At 42.6% G+C, this 23068-nt stretch overlaps 1 protein-coding gene and 1 long non-coding RNA gene across 2 annotated transcripts; one reads left to right on the top strand and one right to left on the bottom strand.

Moving 5' to 3' along the window:
- The first annotated feature begins 8360 nt into the window (after positions 1-8360).
- On the top strand, positions 8361-10800 carry mnx2a (motor neuron and pancreas homeobox 2a). The gene is made up of 3 exons (XM_046361225.1): positions 8361-9041; positions 9958-10118; positions 10415-10800. Exons 1-3 carry the CDS (start codon positions 8627-8629, stop codon positions 10757-10759), a joined length of 921 nt encoding a protein of 306 aa, XP_046217181.1. The 5' UTR covers positions 8361-8626; the 3' UTR covers positions 10760-10800.
- On the bottom strand, positions 9447-14285 carry LOC124043042. The gene is made up of 3 exons (XR_006840251.1): positions 14187-14285; positions 9935-10591; positions 9447-9829 (listed from the first exon to the last, which is right to left on the bottom strand). It is a non-coding gene; the product is annotated as an uncharacterized LOC124043042 (long non-coding RNA).
- Between the last annotated feature and the right edge of the window lie 8783 nt (positions 14286-23068).

The raw sequence follows: 23068 nt of genomic DNA, 5'->3' as shown, positions 1-23068 counted from the left end.
ACCTCTCTGATTCAGAGGGGTTGGGTTAAATGCAGGAAGGACACATTTCAGTTGAATGCATTCAGTTGTACAACTGACTAGGTCTCCCTCTTTCCCTTTCTCTATACTCTGCTCATATAGCCACAATAGTCAATAGGCTACTGTCTCATATTGTAAGGGTACAGCCTCAGTGTTCACTGTAAACACACACCAGAAGTTGCACAAAACATTCACATTTCCACTCACAAGACCCTCAAAAAGGGCTGATTTTGTCTATGATTAATATGTGTTGATGATTAGTGGGGGGAGGCCCCTGAACATTCAGAAACATTTCCTTCTGGATATTTAGTATTTTATTGTTAATTTTACCTTTACTTAAATAGGCAAGTCAGTTAAGAACGGCCTGGGAACAGTGGGTTAACTGCCTGTTCAGGGGCAGAACGACAGATTTGTACCTTGTCAGCTGAGGTGTTTGAACTCGCAACCTTCCGGTTATTAGTCCAACGCTCTAACCACTAGGCTACCCTGGTTAGAGGACTACATGTCTCTCTGCTGTGTGTGTGTGTGTGTGTGTGTGTGTGTGTGTGTGTGTGTGTGTGTGTGTGTGTGTGTGTGTGTGTGTGTGTGTGTGCGTGCGTGCGTGTGTGTGTGTGCGTGCGTGTCTGACTGTGAGAAAACTGTCCCTATGTCAGCTGGTGAAACTGAGTGGTAGAAACGTGTCAAGGTCAGATAAAGCTGTGTTTCAGTCCTCTCGTCTTCCACTGACTCTCTAACCCTGACCAAACACATGCAGGTCCAAGCCTGCTGCTTTGCCTGGTGCTGTGTCTGACCACCAGCTAACTGACAGACACAGCAGTAGGCCTATGGCAGCAGGACTAGCCTGTTGGTTATTTCATTATTTGTTACTATCTTTTTCCGTGTGAGGGGCCCGATTTCGACCAGAGTTAAGAGTGTGCACCTTTTTAATGCATTTTGTCTCTACGTGTATTCTGAGGTTGAACTTAAGCATGAGAACAACATGCTATTCACCTGCTATTCATTGGAGGGGGAGGGGTCAAATAAATGAAGGTGTGTCTACAGACAAACTGTATTCTGACCTTGACGTAATTCCCTCATAATTCCACCACCTTTATGAATGATGATGAAACGATCTTTCAGGTTCCAAGTGAAAAAAAAAATATATGTTCTTTTTTTACAATAGAAATAACACACCTGTAATTTACAAATTGATAAGATCTATTGATAAGATCTATTGATAAGAGCTATATTGATAAGAGCTATTGATAAGAGCTATTCATAAGAGCTATTGATAAGAGCTATGGGATTGATAAGATCTATTGATAAGAGCTATTGATAAGAGCTATATTGATAAGAGATTTATTGATAAGATCTATTCATAAGAGCTATTGATAAGAGCTATTGATAAGAGCTATTGATAAGAGCTGATTTGATAAGAGCTATTGATTAAGATCTATTGATAATTTAGACTACTGATAATTAACTTCCTGATTTGATAAGAGCTATTGATAAGAACTATTGATAAGAGCTGATTATCTAGATTGATATTAGACTTCCATGATTAGTGAATATCAGGGTAGATTTATGGGACTACTGATCAACTCCTATTACACTTCCATGATTAGTGATTATCAGGGTAGATTTATGGGACTACTGACTTCCATGATTGATAAGAGCTATTGATAATTACACTTCCATGATTATTGAGGGTAGAATGGGACTGATCAACTCCTATTACACTTCCATATTAGTGATTATAGGGTAGATTTATGGGACTACTGTACACTTCCATGATTAGTGAATATCAGGGTAGATTTATGGGACTATGATCAACTCCTATTACACTTCCATGATTGGATCAGGGTAGATTTATGGGGAATTTGTTCATAGTGGGAAATAACAAATTGTTTCAGGGTAGATTTATGGGATCTACTTTTACCATGATTAGTGATTATCACTGACTACTGATCAACTCCTATTACAAATTGTGACAGGGTAGATTTATGGGACTACTGATCAACTCCTATTACACTTCATGATTAGGATGACTGGACTACTGATCAAATCACTTCCATGATTAGTGATTATCAGGGTAGATTTATGGGACTACTGATCAACTCCTATTACACTTCCATGATTAGTGATTATCAGGGTAGATTTATGGGACTACTGATCAACTCCTATTACACTTCCATGATTAGTGATTATCAGGGTAGATTTATGGGACTACTGATCAACTCCTATTACACTTCCATGATTAGTGAATATCAGGGTAGATTTATGGGACTACTGATCAACTCCTATTACACTTCCATGATTAGTGAATATCAGGGTAGATTTATGGGACTACTGATCAACTCCTATTACACTTCCATGATTAGTGATTATCAGGGTAGATTTATGGGACTACTGATCAACTCCTATTACACTTCCATGATTAGTGATTATCAGGGTAGATTTATGGGACTACTGATCAACTCCTATTACACTTCCATGATTAGTGAATATCAGGGTAGATTTATGGGACTACTGATCAACTCCTATTACACTTCCATGATTAGTGAATATCAGGGTAGATTTATGGGACTACTGATCAACTCCTATTACACTTCCATGATTAGTGATTATCAGGGTAGATTTATGGGACTACTGATCAACTCCTATTACACTTCCATGATTAGTGATTATCAGGGTAGATTTATGGGACTACTGATCAACTCCTATTACACTTCCATGATTAGTGATTATCAGGGTAGATTTATGGGACTACTGATCAACTCCTATTACACTTCCATGATTAGTGATTATCAGGGTAGATTTATGGGACTACTGATCAACTCCTATTACACTTCCATGATTAGTGATTATCAGGGTAGATTTATGGGACTACTGATCAACTCCTATTACACTTCCATGATTAGTGATTATCAGGGACTACTGATCAATTTATGGGAATATCAGGGTAGATTTATGGGACTACTGATCAGGGGTAGATTTATGGGACTACTCCTATTACACTTCCATGATTAGTGATTATCAGGGTAGATTTATGGGACTACTTCCATGATTAGTGATTATCAACTCCTATTACACTTCCATGATTAGTGATTATCAGGGTAGATTTATGGGACTACTGATCAACTCCTATTACACTTCCATGATTAGTGATTATCAGGGTAGATTTATGGGACTACTGATCAACTCCTATTACACTTCCATGATTAGTGAATATCAGGGTAGATTTATGGGACTACTGATCAACTCCTATTACACTTCCATGATTAGTGATTATCAGGGTAGATTTATGGGACTACTGATCAACTCCTATTACACTTCCATGATTAGTGATTATCAGGGTAGATTTATGGGACTACTGATCAACTCCTATTACACTTCCATGATTAGTGATTATCAGGGTAGATTTATGGGACTACTGATCTGATCAGGGTAGATTTAACTCCTATTACACTTCCATGATTAGTGATTATCAGGGTAGATTTATGGGACTACTGATCAACTCCTATTACACTTCCATGATTAGTGATTATCAGGGTAGATTTATGGGACTACTGATCAACTCCTATTACACTTCCATGATTAGTGATTATCAGGGTAGATTTATGGGACTACTGATCAACTCCTATTACACTTCCATGATTAGTGATTATCAGGGTAGATTTATGGGACTACTGATCAACTCCTATTACACTTCCATGATTAGTGATTATCAGGGTAGATTTATGGGACTACTGATCAACTCCTATTACACTTCCATGATTAGTGATTATCAGGGTAGATTTATGGGACTACTGATCAACTCCTATTACACTTCATGATTAGTGATTACTCAGGGTAGATTTATGGGACTATTACTATTACACTTCCATGATTAGTGATTATCAGGGTAGATTTATGGGACTACTGATCAACTCCTATTACACTTCCATGATTAGTGATTATCATGATGGGACTACTGATCAACTCCTATTACACTTCCATGATTAGTGATTATCAGGGTAGATTTATGGGACTACTGATCAACTCCTATTACACTTCCATGATTAGTGATTATCAGGGTAGATTTACTGATCAACTCCTATTACACTTCCATGATTAGTGACTACTGATCAACTCCTATTACACTTCCATGATTAGTGATTATCAGGGTAGATTTATGGGACTACTGATCAACTCCTATTACACTTCCATGATTAGTGATTATCAGGGTAGATTTATGGGACTACTGATCAACTCCTATTACACTTCCATGATTAGTGATTATCAGGGTAGATTTATGGGACTACTGATCAACTCCTATTACACTTCCATGATTAGTGATTATCAGGGTAGATTTATGGGACTACTGATCAACTCCTATTACACTTCCATGATTAGTGATTATCAGGGTAGATTTATGGGACTACTGATCAACTCCTATTACACTTCCATGATTAGTGATTATCAGGGTAGATTTATGGGACTACTGATCAACTCAGGGTAGATTTATGGGACTATTACACTTCCATGATTAGTGATTATCAGGGTAGATTTATGGGACTACTGATCAACTCCTATTACACTTCCATGATTAGTGATTATCAGGGTAGATTTATGGGACTACTGATCAACTCCTATTACACTTCCATGATTAGTGATTGATTATCAGATCAACTCCTATTACACTTCCATGATTAGATTTATGGGACTACTGATCAACTCCTATTACACTTCCATGATTAGTGATTATCAGGGTAGATTTATGGGACTACTGATCAACTCCTATTACACTTCCATGATTAGTGATTATCAGGGTAGATTTATGGGACTACTGATCAACTCCTATTACACTTCCATGATTAGTGATTATCAGGGTAGATTTATGGGACTACTGATCAACTCCTATTACACTTCCATGATTAGTGATTATCAGGGTAGATTTATGGGACTACTGATCAACTCCTATTACACTTCCATGATTAGTGATTATCAGGGTAGATTTATGGGACTACTGATCAACTCCTATTACACTTCCATGATTAGTGATTATCAGGGTAGATTTATGGGACTACTGATCAACTCCTATTACACTTCCATGATTAGTGATTATCAGGGTAGATTTATGGGACTACTGATCAACTCTCCTATTACACTTCCATGATTAGTGATTATCAGGGTAGATTTATGGGACTACTGATCAACTTCCATGATTAGTGAATATCAGGGTAGATTTTGGGACTACTTCTATTACACTTCCATGATTAGTGATTATCAGGGTAGATTTATGGGACTACTGATCAACTCCTATTACACTTCCATGATTAGTGATTATCAGGGTAGATTTATGGGACTACTGATCAACTCCTATTACACTTCCATGATTAGTGATTATCAGGGTAGATTTATGGGACTACTGATCAACTCCTATTACACTTCCATGATTAGTGATTATCAGGGTAGATTTATGGGACTACTGATCAACTCCTATTACACTTCCATGATTAGTGAATATCAGGGTAGATTTATGGGACTACTGATCAACTCCTATTACACTTCCATGATTAGTGATTATCAGGGTAGATTTATGGGACTACTGATCAACTCCATGATTAGTGATTATCAGGGTAGATTTATTACACTTCCATGATTAGTGAATATCAGGGTAGATTTATGGGACTACTGATCAACTCCTATTACACTTCCATGATTAGTGATTATCAGGGTAGATTTATGGGACTACTGATTAACTCCTATTTCACACTTTACCTCACCTTCCAATAATTCATGGATTGAACAATTGAAAATGTCAACTTTCAGGATCAATCAAACCACTATTTTTTATTTACCAATATATTTTGTGTGTAAAGGCTCAACCCTGTTTTTATTATTATTCATACATAGATTCCTAACTCTAAAAAAATATACAATATTGTTTTCTTTGACTTTTATTTACGTACCAATTGGTGCTGAAAAGGATATGAATATGTGTGTATTTGCATGGCTTTCTGTCATTGATACATAATATTCTAAACTGTTCTCTCCAATTGAAGGAACACAAAATGTAATTTAATAAATGTACTGAAACCCCTTTTGAATTAAAACTCCACCAGAAAATGTGTTGCCCAGCAAGTGGGAGGGTTTTCAATGGTTGAATTAAATGTATTCAGCTAACCAGGCCTGCAAAAGCCGTTCACACCTCCATACAGTAAATCTGAAAACCAACTACTAAGAAGTACATCGAAAAGGTGTATATCTTTTGAGTCTGAATTAGGCGCTAACACTTTCCTTTCACGTTGCACGCCCTATAATCCCGTTTCAATCCCACATGACACTGGAAACCAATCACAGCCTAGTCAACTGTAGCCCTGTCCAATCACAGCCGTGTCAACTAACCCCTGTCCCTCCCCATTTCTCAGTCAATCAGACTTTGATCCGGTAATATATCTTTACGGTCCCATATGGGTTTTACTTTCACAAAGATAAAGACACAGTGCCTTTTATTAGTTTAGCAGATAGTCTGATTAATTACATCAGACCATTGAAAACCTTGTTGTTACTATGCAACGCTGGCATTCTTAACGGTGAATTTGAAATTGTGGAAACCCTCGATCATAGGCCTACTTTAAATGAAGACAAAACGGACATTCTACATATACTTGACTATTCTGGATATATTTTGACTGAAAATAGTCATTGGTGTCCTGTAGGCAAAATATTTGCCCGAGAAAATGTAGCCTGACATTTGTGAGAAAAATAAAGGTTTGAGTGAATGTTAAAATAAGAATTAATATTAAGGTGAAATTAAGGTGAGATTTTCGATTCATATTTTGTGGTTGGTACTCTTGTCGTAATAAAAATAGAATACAAGGTAGGCTATATTATAATTCATAATATGAAAAAATATATATAAATATAGCTTATATAGCATTTCTTAAAGAAACAAGTCGTTTACATTTCTGATACTACTCTCCGTATAATTATGTCATATTCATATTAAATTCCATACAAAGATTCAACCATTTTAATGCCAACCACATTTATGTTTGGTGAAAAAAAGACCTAATTCCATTTTCACTTTGATTTTAAAACGTGTGGATGGGTGACTGAAACTGCAAACTTGGTCTTATGCAGTGGAGTAAAGTACTTAAGTACTTAAGACTCACTGAACACAAATGCTTTGTTAGTAAATGTCGGAGTGTTGGAGCGTGCCCCTGGCCATCCGTAAATAACAAAAACAAGACAATTGTGCGGTCTGATTTGCTTAATATAAGGACTTTGAAATCATTTATACTTTTCATTTGACTTTGGATACTTAAGTATATTTTAGCATTTACATGTACTTTTGGTACATACGTATATTTAAAACCAAATACTTTTTTACTTTTAGCAAGTAGCAGTTTACTGGCTGACTTTCTCTTTTATTTCAGTAATTTTCTAATAAAATATCTTTACTTTTACTCAAGTATGAAAATTGGGAACTTTTTCCCAACAAAGTGCACCCAACAAAGTAAAAAAATTGAATCAACAAAAGATTTAACGTTAATTATTATTTGTGGTATAAAGATAATTTATATCACTGGATATTAGGCCACTTCTTCCTCGACGACAGAATTTGTGGACATGTCAATCAAAAATGCTGTATTTTTTTGTTGTCTTTAAATGGAAAGGTCTAGAATCTATCAAAAAAATATGAATGACAATGGACAGCAGGAATGCGAAATGTCCAGAATCTAAATGATACAGGCCTTTCACTCACTGCACGGGCTCGTAGTATTCCTAGGCTGCTGCTTCCTAGAAAGGTGACAAAGACATTTACATAAACGATAGGATAAAATTGAGCTTCATCTTTCTCCATTGGGTTATTTGTAATTGTGTTACGTGCATTGTGATATGTATGGAAAGAAATCACTGTGATGTCACGGATGGAAGACTGGTTTTTTTTTACTTTAACTATTTGTTTTATCTCCTATATAAGCCTACAAAAATACTTTTTCACCTATCGAGCTCCACCCTTATACTAGATGGATGAATTAAGGTCACTAATTCGTAAGGAACTCCCCTCACCTGGTTTTCTAGGTCTTACTTCAAAGAAAAAACTAAAACCTGCAGATACTCTGCCCTCCGTGGAATGAGTTTGACACCTGCTGTAAAGTCCTGCCCATGCTGTGTTATACACGCAGCCCAATTCTGATCTGATTGGTCAAAAGACCAATTAGTGGAAGAAGATGAGCCAATCAGAGGCAGGTTTGGGAGGGGGGGGCGGGTTTGGGGAGGTTCGACGGAGTTGGGACGTCCCAAGGATCCCGTTTATACATTTCCGAGGTTAAATTGCAGAGCGTTGTGAGAAAAGTTGCCAGTTTCAGGTGGGGACGAATCGCAAAGGAAGCAGAGGAGCGACTGGCACCGCACGGCACGGACGGACAAATTAGAACAAAAGAGGGGAAAAGTATATTGTCAAGAAAGTGACGTTTTATAATTATTTATTTAGAAAAACTGAAACATTAGACAAACAGTAGTGTTTTAAAACTATCTCGATGAGATGCTGTTTCGTTTCGCCTAAAACAACTCTAATCCAGCAATCATAACCCAGAAGAATAATTTGAGTTGGTAAAAGTCTCAGGAAAAGTACACAATGGCGAAATCTAAGAACTTTGGAATCGACGCGCTGTTGGCGCACCGGGTGTACCGAGACAGCTCCCCGGGACTGTGTTCTGAGGACAACCCATTCTCGTGCCGCCGGTCGGAGACCCCATCCCAGCGGAGGACCACCAGCGGTATCCACATTCAGACCGGGATTATCCCCAAACCGGGTCTATTGAATTTCTCTCACCAGGGACTGACCCAGCTGTCTCAGGGGACCATCCCTGGAATGTATCCCACCCACATGTACCCCGTCGCGGCTCTGAGTGGCCAGCACACAGCCTTCGCCTATCCCAGTTTCGCCCAGCCGTACCCAGAGCACCTAAGGGCAGCAGTTATGGCTGGGTTTCCTCTAGAACACTGGATTAGAGCTGGAATGATGATGCCAAGACTCGGAGACTATGGTGGCAAGTAGCTTTCAGGCGTCTCATTTGTAATTCTTTGAATATAAATGAAGTGTCTCTCTTTACCACTGTTCATAATAGCTATAAAATATATTGTGTGAAAATGAAGTAGTTGTAAATAAATTATTGAAACAGAATGTTGTCTTTTGCTTATTAAACCTAATTACTGTATTGGTGCTGCATAATTTCCGTATATTTTAGTTGAATTATTTAGCCGTTATAATTTCATTGAACAATATGTCGAATTTACTACATTGTAGGAGGGCTCATTAAATAAATAAATAAAATATTATTTTCATAATATCTTGCTCTTCTTTTTCCGAATTAATACAAAAATAATGGATTTGTAAATTATTCGTTTTAAATGCAGATATTATCTAGAATAAGCACACACAAAACAAGTTGTCATTGCATCTTTCATTTACTCCTGAACCATAATCATATCTCTTTGTCTGTAATGATTTACCTTTAGTCATAAATAACATTTTAATTCATAGGCGATAGCCAAAGTGTGAGATTATTATTATTACAGTATACAATAAACAAACACCTGATACAATACGTCCACTTCATCAACAAAGTCCCGCTATTGAAATCTTCATTAATTTAATGGTCATTCAATAGCGGGACTTTGTTGTTGAGTTTTATAGCCCTGCTAAAGCCATATCCCCGTGTCTTCAGGCCAACTGTAAACCAAAGTCCAATACAACTGACATCAGAAAGGACGGCTTTTAAAGATGAACATGTTTATATCTCAGCCCCATCATCCTCCCGTACACAAGAGCAAGACCCTGAAATAAATGTGACATAAATAAACCATAGATTATTATCATTATAACTATTTTATAATAACTATTATTAGTAGTAGTCGTAATAGTTTAACATGTGATAATAACCTCTCTCATGGTCTCCACTCCAGTCTCCTCTCAGGCCAGTCTGATGGGGAAGTGTCGTAGGCCCAGAACAGCCTTCACCAGTCAACAGCTACTACACCTGGAAAACCAGTTCAAACTCAACAAATACCTGTCCAGACCTAAACGCTTTGAGGTGGCCACCTCTCTCGTGCTCACAGAGACACAGGTATGATGCTCCCTGAAGTGATTTTCAATCCTTTTTTCTTTTTTTGTGCAATTGTGTGAATTATTTTTTTATAAACTTATGTGTCAGGGACCATGCACAATAAATATTGCTCCAGATTTAGCTGCATAGCTCATATCCATCTGCAGTCCCATAGAGATGACAGTTGGATAAATGTCTACTCGTGCCGTAAAACTTTAGACCCACTGAAATGAGCCGCAGGTTGTTTTGACTGACATGTTTATCCTCGTGTAACTGTCGTGTTTCAGTTCTGACGTTGTGCTCCCGGTTCCGTTCAGGTGAAGATCTGGTTCCAGAACAGGCGGATGAAGTGGAAACGGAGCCGCAAGGCCAAGGAGCAGGCAATCAAGGGCCAAGGTGACTCCGACTGTCCCCACGGGGGGAAGCAGGGCAGCAATACCGGGTCTGGAGACACCCGTAACTCTGGTACCCGGGACGATGAAGATGAGGAGGATCTGGAAGCAGGGGAAGAAGAAGATGATGTGTTAAGTGCTGATACCGTAGGAGCTGTAGTGGGTTTACTGTCTCGCCCTACACATTTTCTGAGGCACACTGCGACAGAGCTCAGCTATAGTTCTCATGGTTCCTACTCAGACAATGAACTAGAGGACAGTGGGCCTTGACTGGAGAGAAGGGTTGGGGTGGGGTTATGAGGACAGTGGGCCTGGACTGGAGAGAAGGGTTGGGGTGGGGTTATGAGGAGAGTGGGCCTGGACTGGAGAGAAGGGTTGGGGTGGGGTTATGAGGAGAGTGGGCCTGGACTGGAGAGAAGGGTTGGGGTGGGGTTATGAGGACAGTGGGCCTGGACTGGAGAGAAGGGTTGGGGTGGGGTTATGAGGAGAGTGGGCCTGGACTGGAGAGAAGGTTGGGGTGGGGTTATGAGGACAGTGGGCCTGGACTGGAGAGAAGGGTTGGGGTGGGGTTATGAGGAGAGTGGCCCTGGACTGGAGAGAAAGGTTGGGGTGGGGTTATGAGGACAGTGGGCCTGGACTGGAGAGAAGGTTGGGGTGGGGTTATGAGGACAGTGGGCCTGGACTGGAGAGAAGGGTTGGGGTGGGGTTATGAGGACAGTGGGCCTGGACTGGAGAGAAGGGTTGGGGTGGGGTTATGAGGACAGTGGGCCTGGACTGGAGAGAAGGGTTGGGGTGGGGTTATGAGGACAGTGGCCCTGGACTGGAGAGAAGGGTTGGGGTGGGGTTATGAGGACAGTAGGCCACTATAAGGGGAATAGGGTGCCATTCAGGATGTAAACAACATTTTCTCCACACTCACCAGCAGGTATTATCATCAACAGTCATGACTAGTGATGAAGACTGAGAATGTTATCCAACGTAGGCTACTACTAACTACTCACCTCATCTGTGGCCCTAAGACATTCAGTAATGAGTGGTTATAACACCTCATCTGTGGCCCTAAGACATTCAGCAATGAGTGGTTATAACACCTCATCTGTGGCCCTAAGACATTCAGCAATGAGTGGTTATAACACCTCATCTGTGGCCCTAAGACATTCAGCAATGAGTGGTTATAACACCTCATCTGTGGCCCTAAGACATTCAGCAATGAGTGGTTATAACACCTCATCTGTGGCCCTAAGACATTCAGCAATGAGTGGTTATAACACCTCATCTGTGGCCCTAAGACATTCAGCAATGAGTGGTTATAACACCTCATCTGTGGCCCTAAGACATTCAGCAATGAGTGGTTATAACACCTCATCTGTGGCCCTAAGACATTCAGCAATGAGTTGTTACAATGAGTTGCCACATGTTGGAATTTTTGGATGACATTTACTGCAGTGGTCTAAATCGGGGCCAGAGGGATTCTGGGTAGTCTGAAACAAATCTACGTTTGAAACAAAAGTATACATCTCACACACATAGTTGTGGGTTTAACAAAAGATGGCGTCTGCACCATGTCAGATATAGAGTTGAAATGTATTCCATTTGGAGTTTGCATCCCAATATTACACTTTATATACATCACAAAAGACTGAAATATAACCTTTTGGACATAGAAACATCGGATTTTCAAGCGTATTTAAAATTCAAATTCAAATGTATGGTAATTACATTCCACCCATGAGGCCACTAGAGGGCACTAGAGGCCACTAGAGGGCAAGAGGGCAATTTGGTCATCTAGTGACCAAACACGATCATTTTAATGCAACTTAAGGAAGCCGACCCAACTCTGAACAAGATATGAACTGTTACTTTAACACTAAGGTGTGAATGACTGTATACACTTCTCCATCATCCTTGAACCTTGCATTATCTAGGTAAATCGCAAATTATATTCTGTCATGTTATGATGTATTGTTATTGATGTTATTTAAACACTTTTGATTTCTAAGTCATATATTTAATGTTACACTAGGTGCTCTTATGTTGCTTTTTCAGTGTTGTCGATGTGAAGAAAAATAATAAGAAAATAAAAAGAGTACTCATGAATGCAATGTTTTAATTGCAAAACCTCAAACAGGAGTGACTCCTAACCTTTCTTCCTATTCTACTTCAGTCAGAATCTATGATTATTATTATCTGACCCTGCTGGTCATTTATGAACATTTGAACATCTTGGCCATGTTCTGTTATAATCTCCATCCGGCACAGCCAGAGGAGGACTGGCCACACCACATAGCCTGGTTTCTCTCTAGGTTTATAATCTCCACCCGGCACAGCCAGAAGAGGACTGGCCACCCCTCATAGCCTGGTTCCTCTCTAGGTTTCGTCCTAGGTTTTGGCCTTCCTAGGGAGTTTTTCCTCATAGCCTGGTTCCTCTCTAGGTTTCTTCCTAGGTTTGTCCTTTCTAGGAAGTTTTTCCTAGCCACCGTGCTTCTACACCTGCATTGCTTGCTGTTTGGGGTTTTAGGCTGGGTTTCTGTACAGCACTTTGAGATATCAGCTGATGTGAAAAGGGCTATACAAATACATTTGATTTGATATAGTATTTATTAACTTACTGTATGTCATTTAACATCTTTATAGGAAGAAATTATAAACATGAAATATTCTGTGTATTATCTGAAATGACTGCTCAAGCTCCTATTTTAAGTAGACCTATTGCAAAATATTAGCATTTCCTTGTGTATTCTGCAGTGACGTAAGGCAACAGGCTAATCTAAGAAGGGTCCCGGTGTTACACATTGAAATGCACGTCCACTCTCTTCATCACCATCAGCGCCAGTCCACCACTCGCATGTCTTGTTTAACCTCCAGATGACACCGAAAAGTATTTTAACACACAAGAGGAATCTACACTGCATAGTAAACACTGTGCTTGGAGAGAGGGACAATTTATGACCATGGCTTTCAAATATGAATTACAGACGCAGGTTTACTGATAAGTCAAATAATTAAATTAATGAACGGGAAGTTAAAAAAATCTAAAACGGAAATCTCCTGATGGTGATGTCAGCAAGCCCATTTAATTCGTGGAAAAGCAAATTATGATTATCTCAGAGTAAATGGGACTTTATTAGGAGCAGTGTAAGAGGAAGTGATTAAATATGATTAAAGAAAAGGGCTGTTGTATATAACCACAAGGTCTCCATCACAGAAGTAGAATGAGATTCTATTTATTGTCCCGTATCCTCCATCTACCGGCGCTCTGGGTCACCAGGCTGCTCATTATACCGCTCACCGGTCACCACCGTTACGCACACCAGCGCCTCATCAGACCCACCTGGACTCCATCACCTTGTTGATTACCTTCCCTATATCTGTCACTCCCTTTGGCTTCTTCTCCAGGCGTTATTGTTATTGTTCCTGTTCCTTTGTTTCGTGTTTCTTGGTTTTTGTCGTTAAATTATTCCCTTCCTGTACTTGCTTCCCGACTCTCAGCGTAGTTACACCTTAAATGTCTATGGTCCACACTCTCCAATAACATGTTCATCTTGTGATTGAATGCTCCCCCCCCCCCCCTTCTTTCGTCACATATTGAGGAAATTAATTGTAAAATGTTAGTTTTTTTCCCCTCATTCATAAGGGAAATTTCACAGGCACATATTTTTCAATTGTAAATATAGTCTGTGTCTGTATGAAGACTTACCGGTAAATGGTGTATGATCCCCAACAGAAAGGCTGCAAAAATAAATATGAATAACGCATTTCGCAAACGAATGACAAATGTCCCTCTCAGGTGCCGTCGTTGCTGTCCGGAGTATCCTTACCCCGGCATAAATAGTGAATTAAATGTTTATTGTATCGTATTATATTTAAATTAGGTATGGCTATGTTATATTTAAGATTATACAAAAACTAAATGGCTGTAAATTCTTGTCCAAAATATAGTCAGTGGTGCAACTTTTGCTTGCTAGCTAGCTATAGCACATCTAACCTCAAAGCCAGTCTAGATTTTATTTGCTGCTATTCGTCTGACAAACTCGTAGGAAAATATACCAATAGTATTGACTTGAGTGTTTGCAAACAAAACGATAGGTTTTACAACACGCCCTTTTCAATGGGTTGGTTTTGTAATCTCAGCAGCCGTTACCCAGTAAAATACACCTTGTGGTTTGACCAATCAGCAAGTTGTGGTCTTGACGTAAATATGGACGGGTTTCATTAGTAATCACTTCCTACTGCTTATTCCCCCTCGTGCCTACTTGCCTAGTTCATTTCACTTAAGTTAATAGGAACAGGAAGTCGTCATAAATCCACAGACCTGTTTAAGGGGAAAGATGTCTTTTTTTTTTTTGTACAGTGGTTTCAAATAGGCTGACATGGCAGATGACATCACATCTGAATTGGGTAGGGGGAATTTACAGTGAACACATATACACTGATTGTACAAAAAACATTAAGAACACCTGCTCTTTCCGTGACATTGATGGACCAGGTGAAAGCTATGATCCCTTGTTGATGTCATTTTTTGTTCAATCCACTTAAAATCAGTGTGGATGAAAAGGAGGAGACGTTTTAAAGAAGGGATTTTTTAAAGCCTTGAGACAATTGAGACATGAATTGTATATGTCTGCCGTTCAGAGGGTGAATGGGCAAGACAAAATATTGAAGTGTCTTTGAACGGGGTACGGTAGTAGGTGCTTGGCGCACCGGTTTGAGTGTGTCAAGAACAGCAACATTACTGGGTTTTTCATACAGTTTCCTGTGTGTATCAAGAATGGTCCACCACCCAAAGGTCATCCAGCCAACTTGACACAACTGTGGGGAGCAATGAAGTCAACATTATAATACGCTTTCGACACCTTGTAGTCCATATCCTGACACCTTGTAGTCCACCTTGTAGTCCATATCCTGACACCTTGTAGTCCATTCCCTGACACCTTGTAGTCCATATCCTGACACCTTGTAGTCCATATCCTGACACCTTGTAGTCCATATCCTGACACCTTGTAGTCCATACCCTGACCCCTTGTAGTCCATATCCTGACACCTTGTAGTCCATACCCTGACACCTTGTAGTCCATATCCTGACACCAGTATCCTGACACCTTGTAGTCCATACCCTGACACCTTGTAGTCCATAACCTGACACCTTGTAGTCCATAACCTGACACCTTGTAGTCCATATCCTGACACCTTGTAGTCCATAACCTGACACCTTGTAGTCCATAACCTGACACCTTGTAGTCCATATCCTGACACCTTGTAGTCCATATCCTGACACCTTGTAGTCCATAACCTGACACCTTGTAGTCCATAACCTGACACCTTGTAGTCCATACCCTGACACCTTGTAGTCCATACCCTGACACCTTGTAGTCCATATCCTGACACCTTGTAGTCCATATCCTGACACCTTGTAGTCCATATCCTGACACCTTGTAGGGTTAACCCTAACCCTAACCCAGAGAGTGATCCTTCTAGCCGGACACACACATCTCCCATGTTCTCACCAGCCTCTCCACTATTCACCATGGAGTTGGTGTATAGCTGTATCTTCTGTCGTTGTTCCCTATAGGAGCCTCCTGGATGAACCTCACGTCAACCACTCTCTGGTGAACAGTATGGCTGAAGCCATGCCCTACTTCACTCAGCTGACACGCTCCTTACACCCATACCCCGTCCCCATCTCTACTACATTCTGATGGCGCTGCCACACCCTAACCCGGGGACAGGGAGGTCCCCCCACCTCCCTGACTGTCTCTGAGTATCAACCAGAACATAGACTGACTGTCTCTGAGTATCAACCAGGTCATAGACTGACTGTCTCTGAGTATCAACCAGGTCATAGACTGACTGTCTCTGAGTATCAACCAGAACATAGACTGACTGTCTCTGAGTATCAACCAGGTCATAGACTGACTGTCTCTGAGTATCAACCAGAACATAGACTGTCTGTCTCTGAGTATCAACCAGGTCATAGACTGTCTGTCTCTGAGTATCAACCAGGTCATAGACTGTCTGTCTCTGAGTATCAACCAGAACATAGACTGTCTGTCTCTGAGTATCAACCAGGTCATAGACTGTCTGTCTCTGAGTATCAACCAGAACATAGACTGTCTGTCTCTGAGTATCAACCAGAACATAGACTGTCTGTCTCTGAGTATCAACCAGGTCATAGACTGTCTGTCTCTGAGTATCAACCAGAACATAGACTGACTGTCTCTGAGTGTCAACCAGAACATAGACTGTCTGTGGATGAGGTGAGGATGAGAAAGGTTAGGGTAAGAAGAGTGAGGTGAGGATGAGAAAGTTTAGGGTGAGGTAAGGATGAGACGAGAGGTCCTGAATACTGGGATTAAGACCCAGACAGGGGCAGGGAGACCAATTGAGTTTTAAATGCAGCGTCTCTATGTCCCAATCTGCTTTCTGTATCAACTCTAGGCTATACGGATAAACCAGATCCATGCTCAACAAGGAAAAAGTCCATAATGAATGGGCTAATCTCATCCCGTGTCCATAATGAATGGGCTAATCTCATCCCGTGTCCATAATGAATGGGCTAATCTCATCCCGTGTCCATAATGAATGGGTCCATAATAATAATAATAATAATAATAATCCATTTCATCCCGTGTCCATAATGAATGGGCTAATCTCATCCCGTGTCCATAATGAATGGGCTAATCTCATCCCGTGTCCATAATGAATGGGCTAATCTCATCCCGTGTCCATAATGAATGGGCTAATCTCATCCCGTGTCCATAATGAATGGGCTAATCTCAACCCCAGCCTGTTGTCTCTCGGTAACAGGTTATGAACGCACTAACTAAATGTGGATGCTACAGATAATCCTGAATGAATCGTGAATAATGATGAGTGAGAAAGAGAAAGTTACAAGACAATGCACAGAGATCATACCCCCAAACAATGCTAACCTCCCCTGTTATTGTAATGCTAACCTCCCCTGTTATTGAGAGGTACAATGCTAACCTCCCCCTGCCTCCCCTGTTATTGTAATGGTGAGAGGTACAATGCTAACCTCCCCTGTTATTGTAATGGTGAGAGGTACAATGCTAACCTAACCCCTGTTATTGTAATGGTGAGAGGTACAATGCTAACAATGCTAACCTCCCCTGTTATTGTAATGGTGAGAGGTACAATGCTAACCTCCCCTGTTATTGTAATGGTGAGAGGTACAATGCTAACCTCCCTGTTATTGTAATGGTGAGTAAGGTACAATGCTAACCTCCCCTGTTATTGTAATGGTGAGAGGTACCTCCCCAATGCTAACCTAACCCCTGTTATTGTAATGGTGAGAGGTACAATGCTAACCTCCCCTGTTATTGTAATGGAAACAATGCTAACCTCCCCTGAGCTTAGCATATCTTGGGGGTATTTAAATATATATATATCTTATTTATTTGAACCAAATTAAACAAGTGATAGACAACAATACAGATTCAAAACACATGTTTGAAAACGGTGTGCAGGTGTGGTTGGAAGCCCAAGGGCTTTTATGAAAACCTCACCACAAAACACTATATACTATCAATAAGTACAAAAACAGATGACAAAATCTACTAATTATAAATGTATATAATTATTTATCAGTAATCAAGTACACTGTACATCCAGTGTAATAAATATACTGTAACTGCCAGATATCCAGCCATCTGTCATCCATCCAGTCATCTGTCATCCATCCAGCCATCTGTCATCCATCCAGCCATCTGTCATCCATCCAGCCATCTGCCATCCATCCAGTCATCTGTCATCCATCCAGCCATCTGTCATCCATCCAGCCATCTGTCATCCATCCAGTCATCTGTCATCCATTCTGCCATCCAGCCAGCCATCTGTCATCCATCCAGCCATCTGTCATCCATCCAGCCATCTGTCATCCATCCAGCCATCTGCCAGCCAGCCACCTGTCATCCATCCAGCCATCTGTCATCCATCCAGCCATCTGTCATCCATCCAGCCATCTGTCATCCAGCCAGACATCTGTCATCCATCCAGCCATCTGTCATCCATCCAGTCATCTGTCATCCATCCAGCCATCTGTCATCCATCCAGACATCTGTCATCCATCCAGCCATCTGTCATCCATCCAGCCATCTGTCATCCATCCAGCCATCTGCCATCCAGCCAGCCATCTGTCATCCATCCAGCCATCTGTCATCTATCCATTCATCTGTCATCCAGCCATCTGCCAGCCAGCCATCTGTCATCCAGCCAGACATCTGTCATCCATCCATCCAGCCATCTGCCATCCATCCAGCCATCTCATCCATCCAGTCCTATCCATTCATCTGTCATCCATCCAGTCATCTGTCATCCATCCATCCATCATCTGTCATCCATCCAGTCATCTGTCATCCATTCTGCCATCCAGCCAGCCATCTGTCATCCAGCCAGACATCTGTCATCCATCCAGCCATCTGTCATCCAGCCAGCCATCTGTCATCCAGCCAGCCAGCCATCTGTCATCCAGCCATCCAGCCAGCCATCTGTCATCAGCCCATCTGTCATCCATCCAGCCATCTGTCATCCAGCCAGCCATCTGTCATCCAGCCAGCCAGCCATCTGTCATCCAGCCAGCCAGCCATCTGTCAACCATCCAGCCATCTGTCATCCAGCCACCCAGCCATCTGTCAACCATCCAGCCATCTGTCAACCATCCAGCCATCTGTCATCCAGCCATCTGTCATCCAGCCACCCAGCCATCTGTCATCCAGCCATCTGTCATGCATCCAGCCAGCCAGCCAGCCATCTGTCATCCAGCCACCCAGCCATCTGTCATCCAGCCAGCCAGCCATCTATCATCCAGCCAGCCATCTGTCATCCAGCCACCCAGCCATCTGTCATCCAGCCACCCAGCCACCCAGCCATCTATCATCCAGCCAGCCAGCCATCTGTCAACCATCCAGCCATCTGTCATCCAGCCACCCAGCCATCTGTCATCCAGCCACCCAGCGACCCAGCCATCTGTCATCCAGCCAGCCAGCCATCTGTCAACCATCCAGCCATCTGTCATCCAGCCACCCAGCCACCTGTCATCCATCTATTCATCTGTCATCCAGCCAGCCAGCCATCTGTCATCCAGCCAGCCAGCCATCTGTCATCCAGCCACCCAGCCATCTGTCATCCAGCCACCCAGCCATCTGTCATCCAGCCACCCAGCCATCTGTCATCCAGCCATCTGTCATGCATCCAGCCAGCCAGCCATCTGTCATCCAGCCACCCAGCCATCTATCATCCAGCCAGCCAGCCAGCCATCTGTCATCCAGCCACCCAGCCATCTGTCACCCAGCCACCCAGCCATCTGTCATCCAGCCACCCAGCCATCTGTCATCCAGCCACCCAGCCATCTGTCATCCAGCCACCCAGCCATCTGTCATCCAGCTACCCAGCCATCTGTCATCCAGCCACCCAGCCATCTGTCATCCAGCCACCCAGCCATCTGTCATCCAGCCACCCAGCCATCTGTCATCCAGCCACCCAGCCATCTGTCATCCAGCCATCTGTCATCCAGCCCAGCCATCTGTCATCCAGCCACCCAGCCATCTGTCATCCAGCCACCCAGCCATCTGTCATCCAGCCACCCAGCCATCTGTCATCCAGCCACCCATCCACCCAGCCATCTGTCATCCAGCCACCCATCCAACCAGCCATCTGTCATCCAGCCACCCAGCCATCTGTCATCCAGCCACCCAGCCATCTGTCATCCAGCCACCCAGCTATCTGTCATCCAGCCACCCAGCCATCTGTCATCCAGCCACCCAGCCATCTGTCATCCAGCCACCCATCCACCCAGCCATCTGTCATCCAGCCACCCAGCCATCTGTCATCCAGCCACCCAGCCATCTGTCATCCACCCATCCACCCAGCCATCTGTCATCCACCCAGCCATCTGTCATCCAGCCACCCCCAGCCATCTGTCATCCAGCCACCCAGCCATCTGTCATCCAGCCAGCCAGCCATCTGTCATCCAGCCACCCAGCCATCTGTCATCCAGCCACCCAGCCATCTGTCATCCAGCCACCCAGCCATCTGTCATCCAGCCACTCAGCCATCTGTCATCCAGCCACCCAGCCATCTGTCATCCAGCCACCCAGCCATCTGTCATCCAGCCACCCAGCCATCTGTCATCCAGCCACCCAGCCATCTGTCATCCAGCCACCCAGCCATCTGTCATCCAGCCACCCAGCCATCTGTCATCCAGCCACCCAGCCATCTGCCATCCAGCCATTGCCTGGGACCTACAGGTCAGCTCATAGTTCATCATAGCTCTGTAATGTGCTGGACAACAGTCTCCTATTTCCTGTCTCCTGTCTACTGAGGTGCTGGAGAGCAGCCTCCTATTTCCTGTCTACTGAGGTGCTGGAGAGCAGCCTCCTATTTCCTGTCTACTGAGGTGCTGGAGATCAGCCTCCCATTTCCAGTCTCTATTGGTTCCACTGCACCAGACATACTCAAATCGGGCTGAAGTTTATGAGAGAAAACACATTGCAACTGTTGATTGAGTACTAAGCAAGGCTCCCGTGGTGAAATCCTTTCCATTGTGCACAGGTCCTTTAATCATAATCAATAATGAATAGGATTTCCAACACCGTGAAGGATTTGTGACCCTGACGTGAAGGTTTTGTGACCCTGACGTGAAGGTTTTGTGACCCTGGCATGAAGGTTTTGTGACTCTGACGTGAAGGTTTTGTGACCAGAGCGTGAAGGTTTTGTGACCCTGGCATGAAGGTTTTGTGACCCTGACGTGAAGGTTTTGTGACCCTGACGTGAAGGTTTTGTGACCCTGGCATGAAAGTTTTGTGATCCTGACGTGAAGGTTTTGTGACCCTGACGTGAAGGTTTTGTGACCCTGGCATGACGGTTTTGTGACCCGAGCGTGAAGGTTTTGTGACCCTGGCATGAAGGTTTTGTGACCCTGACGTGAAGGTTTTGTGACCAGAGCGTGAAGGTTTTGTGACCCTGGCATGAAGGTTTTGTGACCCTGACGTGAAGGTTTTGTGACCCTGACATGAAGGTTTTGTGACCCTGGCATGAAGGTTTTGTGACCCTGACGTGAAGGTTTTGTGACCAGAGCGTGAAGGTTTTGTGACCCTGGCATGAAGGTCTCCCCATTCTGTCTCTCATTCACAACTTTTGTGACCCTGACGTGAAGGTTTTGTGACCCTGACGTGAAGGTTTTGTGACCCTGGCATGAAAGTTTTGTGATCCTGACGTGAAGGTTTTGTGACCCTGACGTGAAGGTTTTACATTTCCATTACATTTAAGTCATTTAGCAGACGCTCTTATCCAGAGCGACTTACAAATTGGTGCATTCACCTTATGACATCCAGTGGAACAGTCACTTTGCAATAGTGCATCTAAATCTTAAAGGGGGGGGGGGGGGAATACTTATTTTGTGACCCTGACGTGAAGGTTTTGTGACCCTGACGTGAAGGTTTTGTGACCCTGGCGTGAAGGTTTTGTGACCCGGGCGTGAAGGTTTTGTGACCCTGACGTGAAGGTTTTGTGACCCTGACGTGAAGGTTTTGTGACCCGGGCGTGAAGGTTTTGTGACCGGGGTGAAGGTTTTGTGACCCTGATGTGAAGGTTTTGTGACCCTGACGTGAAGGTTTTGTGACCCTGATGTGAAGGTTTTGTGACCGGGGCATGATGGTTTTGTGATCCTGAGGTCTTGCTGGCCTACTGCCTGGGTTGTCTACTCGTGGATGAGGACAAATGGCGCCCTCTACTGGTCAGATAATGCCGGTACATGATATGCTTCTCCATCTGCATTGCTTGTTGTTTTGGGGGTTTTAGGCTGGGTTTCAATACAGAACTTTGTGACATCGGCTGATGTAAAAAGGGCTGTGACAAAGGGCTGTGACACGAACTGACATTAATAGACATCGAGAGAATCAATTTAGTTAATCAATTAAATGTTTAGTTCCTGTTAAAAAAAACGCTGTATCAGAATTATCCTTTCAGACTGATACAACGGTTAAATATTACAGACAATTTTACAATGTTTGTTGTTGTTGCCATAACAATACTGAAACTATGAAACACATACAACAACTTGTATAGAAAATGACTTTCGTAGGCACATTAGACGTTCTAATATAAAATGTGAGGAGGTCAGTTAGAATCAGTTGAAGTGTCTACATAAAGAGACGTCCGTGATCTTCACATTCCTTCTAGTGCCGGCAGGAGGAGCACAACACATCCCTCTCCATTCTGTCTCTCCATTCTGTCTCTCCATTCTGTCTCTCCATTCTGTCTCTCCATTCTGTCTCCCCATTCTGTCTCTCCATTCTGTCTCTCCATTCTGTCTCTCCATTCTGTCTCTCCATTCTGTCTCTCCATTCTGTCTCCCCATTCTGTCTCCCCATTCTGTCTCTCCATTCTGTCTCTCCATTCTGTCTCTCCATTCTGTCTCTCCATTCTGTCTCTCCATTCTGTCTCTCCATTCTGTCTCTCCATTCTGTCTCCCCATTCTGTCTCTCCATTCTGTCTCTCCATTCTGTCTCCCCATTCTGTCTCTCCATTCGGTCTCTCCATTCTGTCTCTCCATTCTGTCTCCCC

This window comes from Oncorhynchus gorbuscha, linkage group LG09, assembly GCF_021184085.1.
Source record: "Oncorhynchus gorbuscha isolate QuinsamMale2020 ecotype Even-year linkage group LG09, OgorEven_v1.0, whole genome shotgun sequence".
Classification (NCBI taxonomy): domain Eukaryota; kingdom Metazoa; phylum Chordata; class Actinopteri; order Salmoniformes; family Salmonidae; genus Oncorhynchus; species Oncorhynchus gorbuscha.
This window is presented reverse-complemented; position numbering and strand designations above follow the sequence as displayed.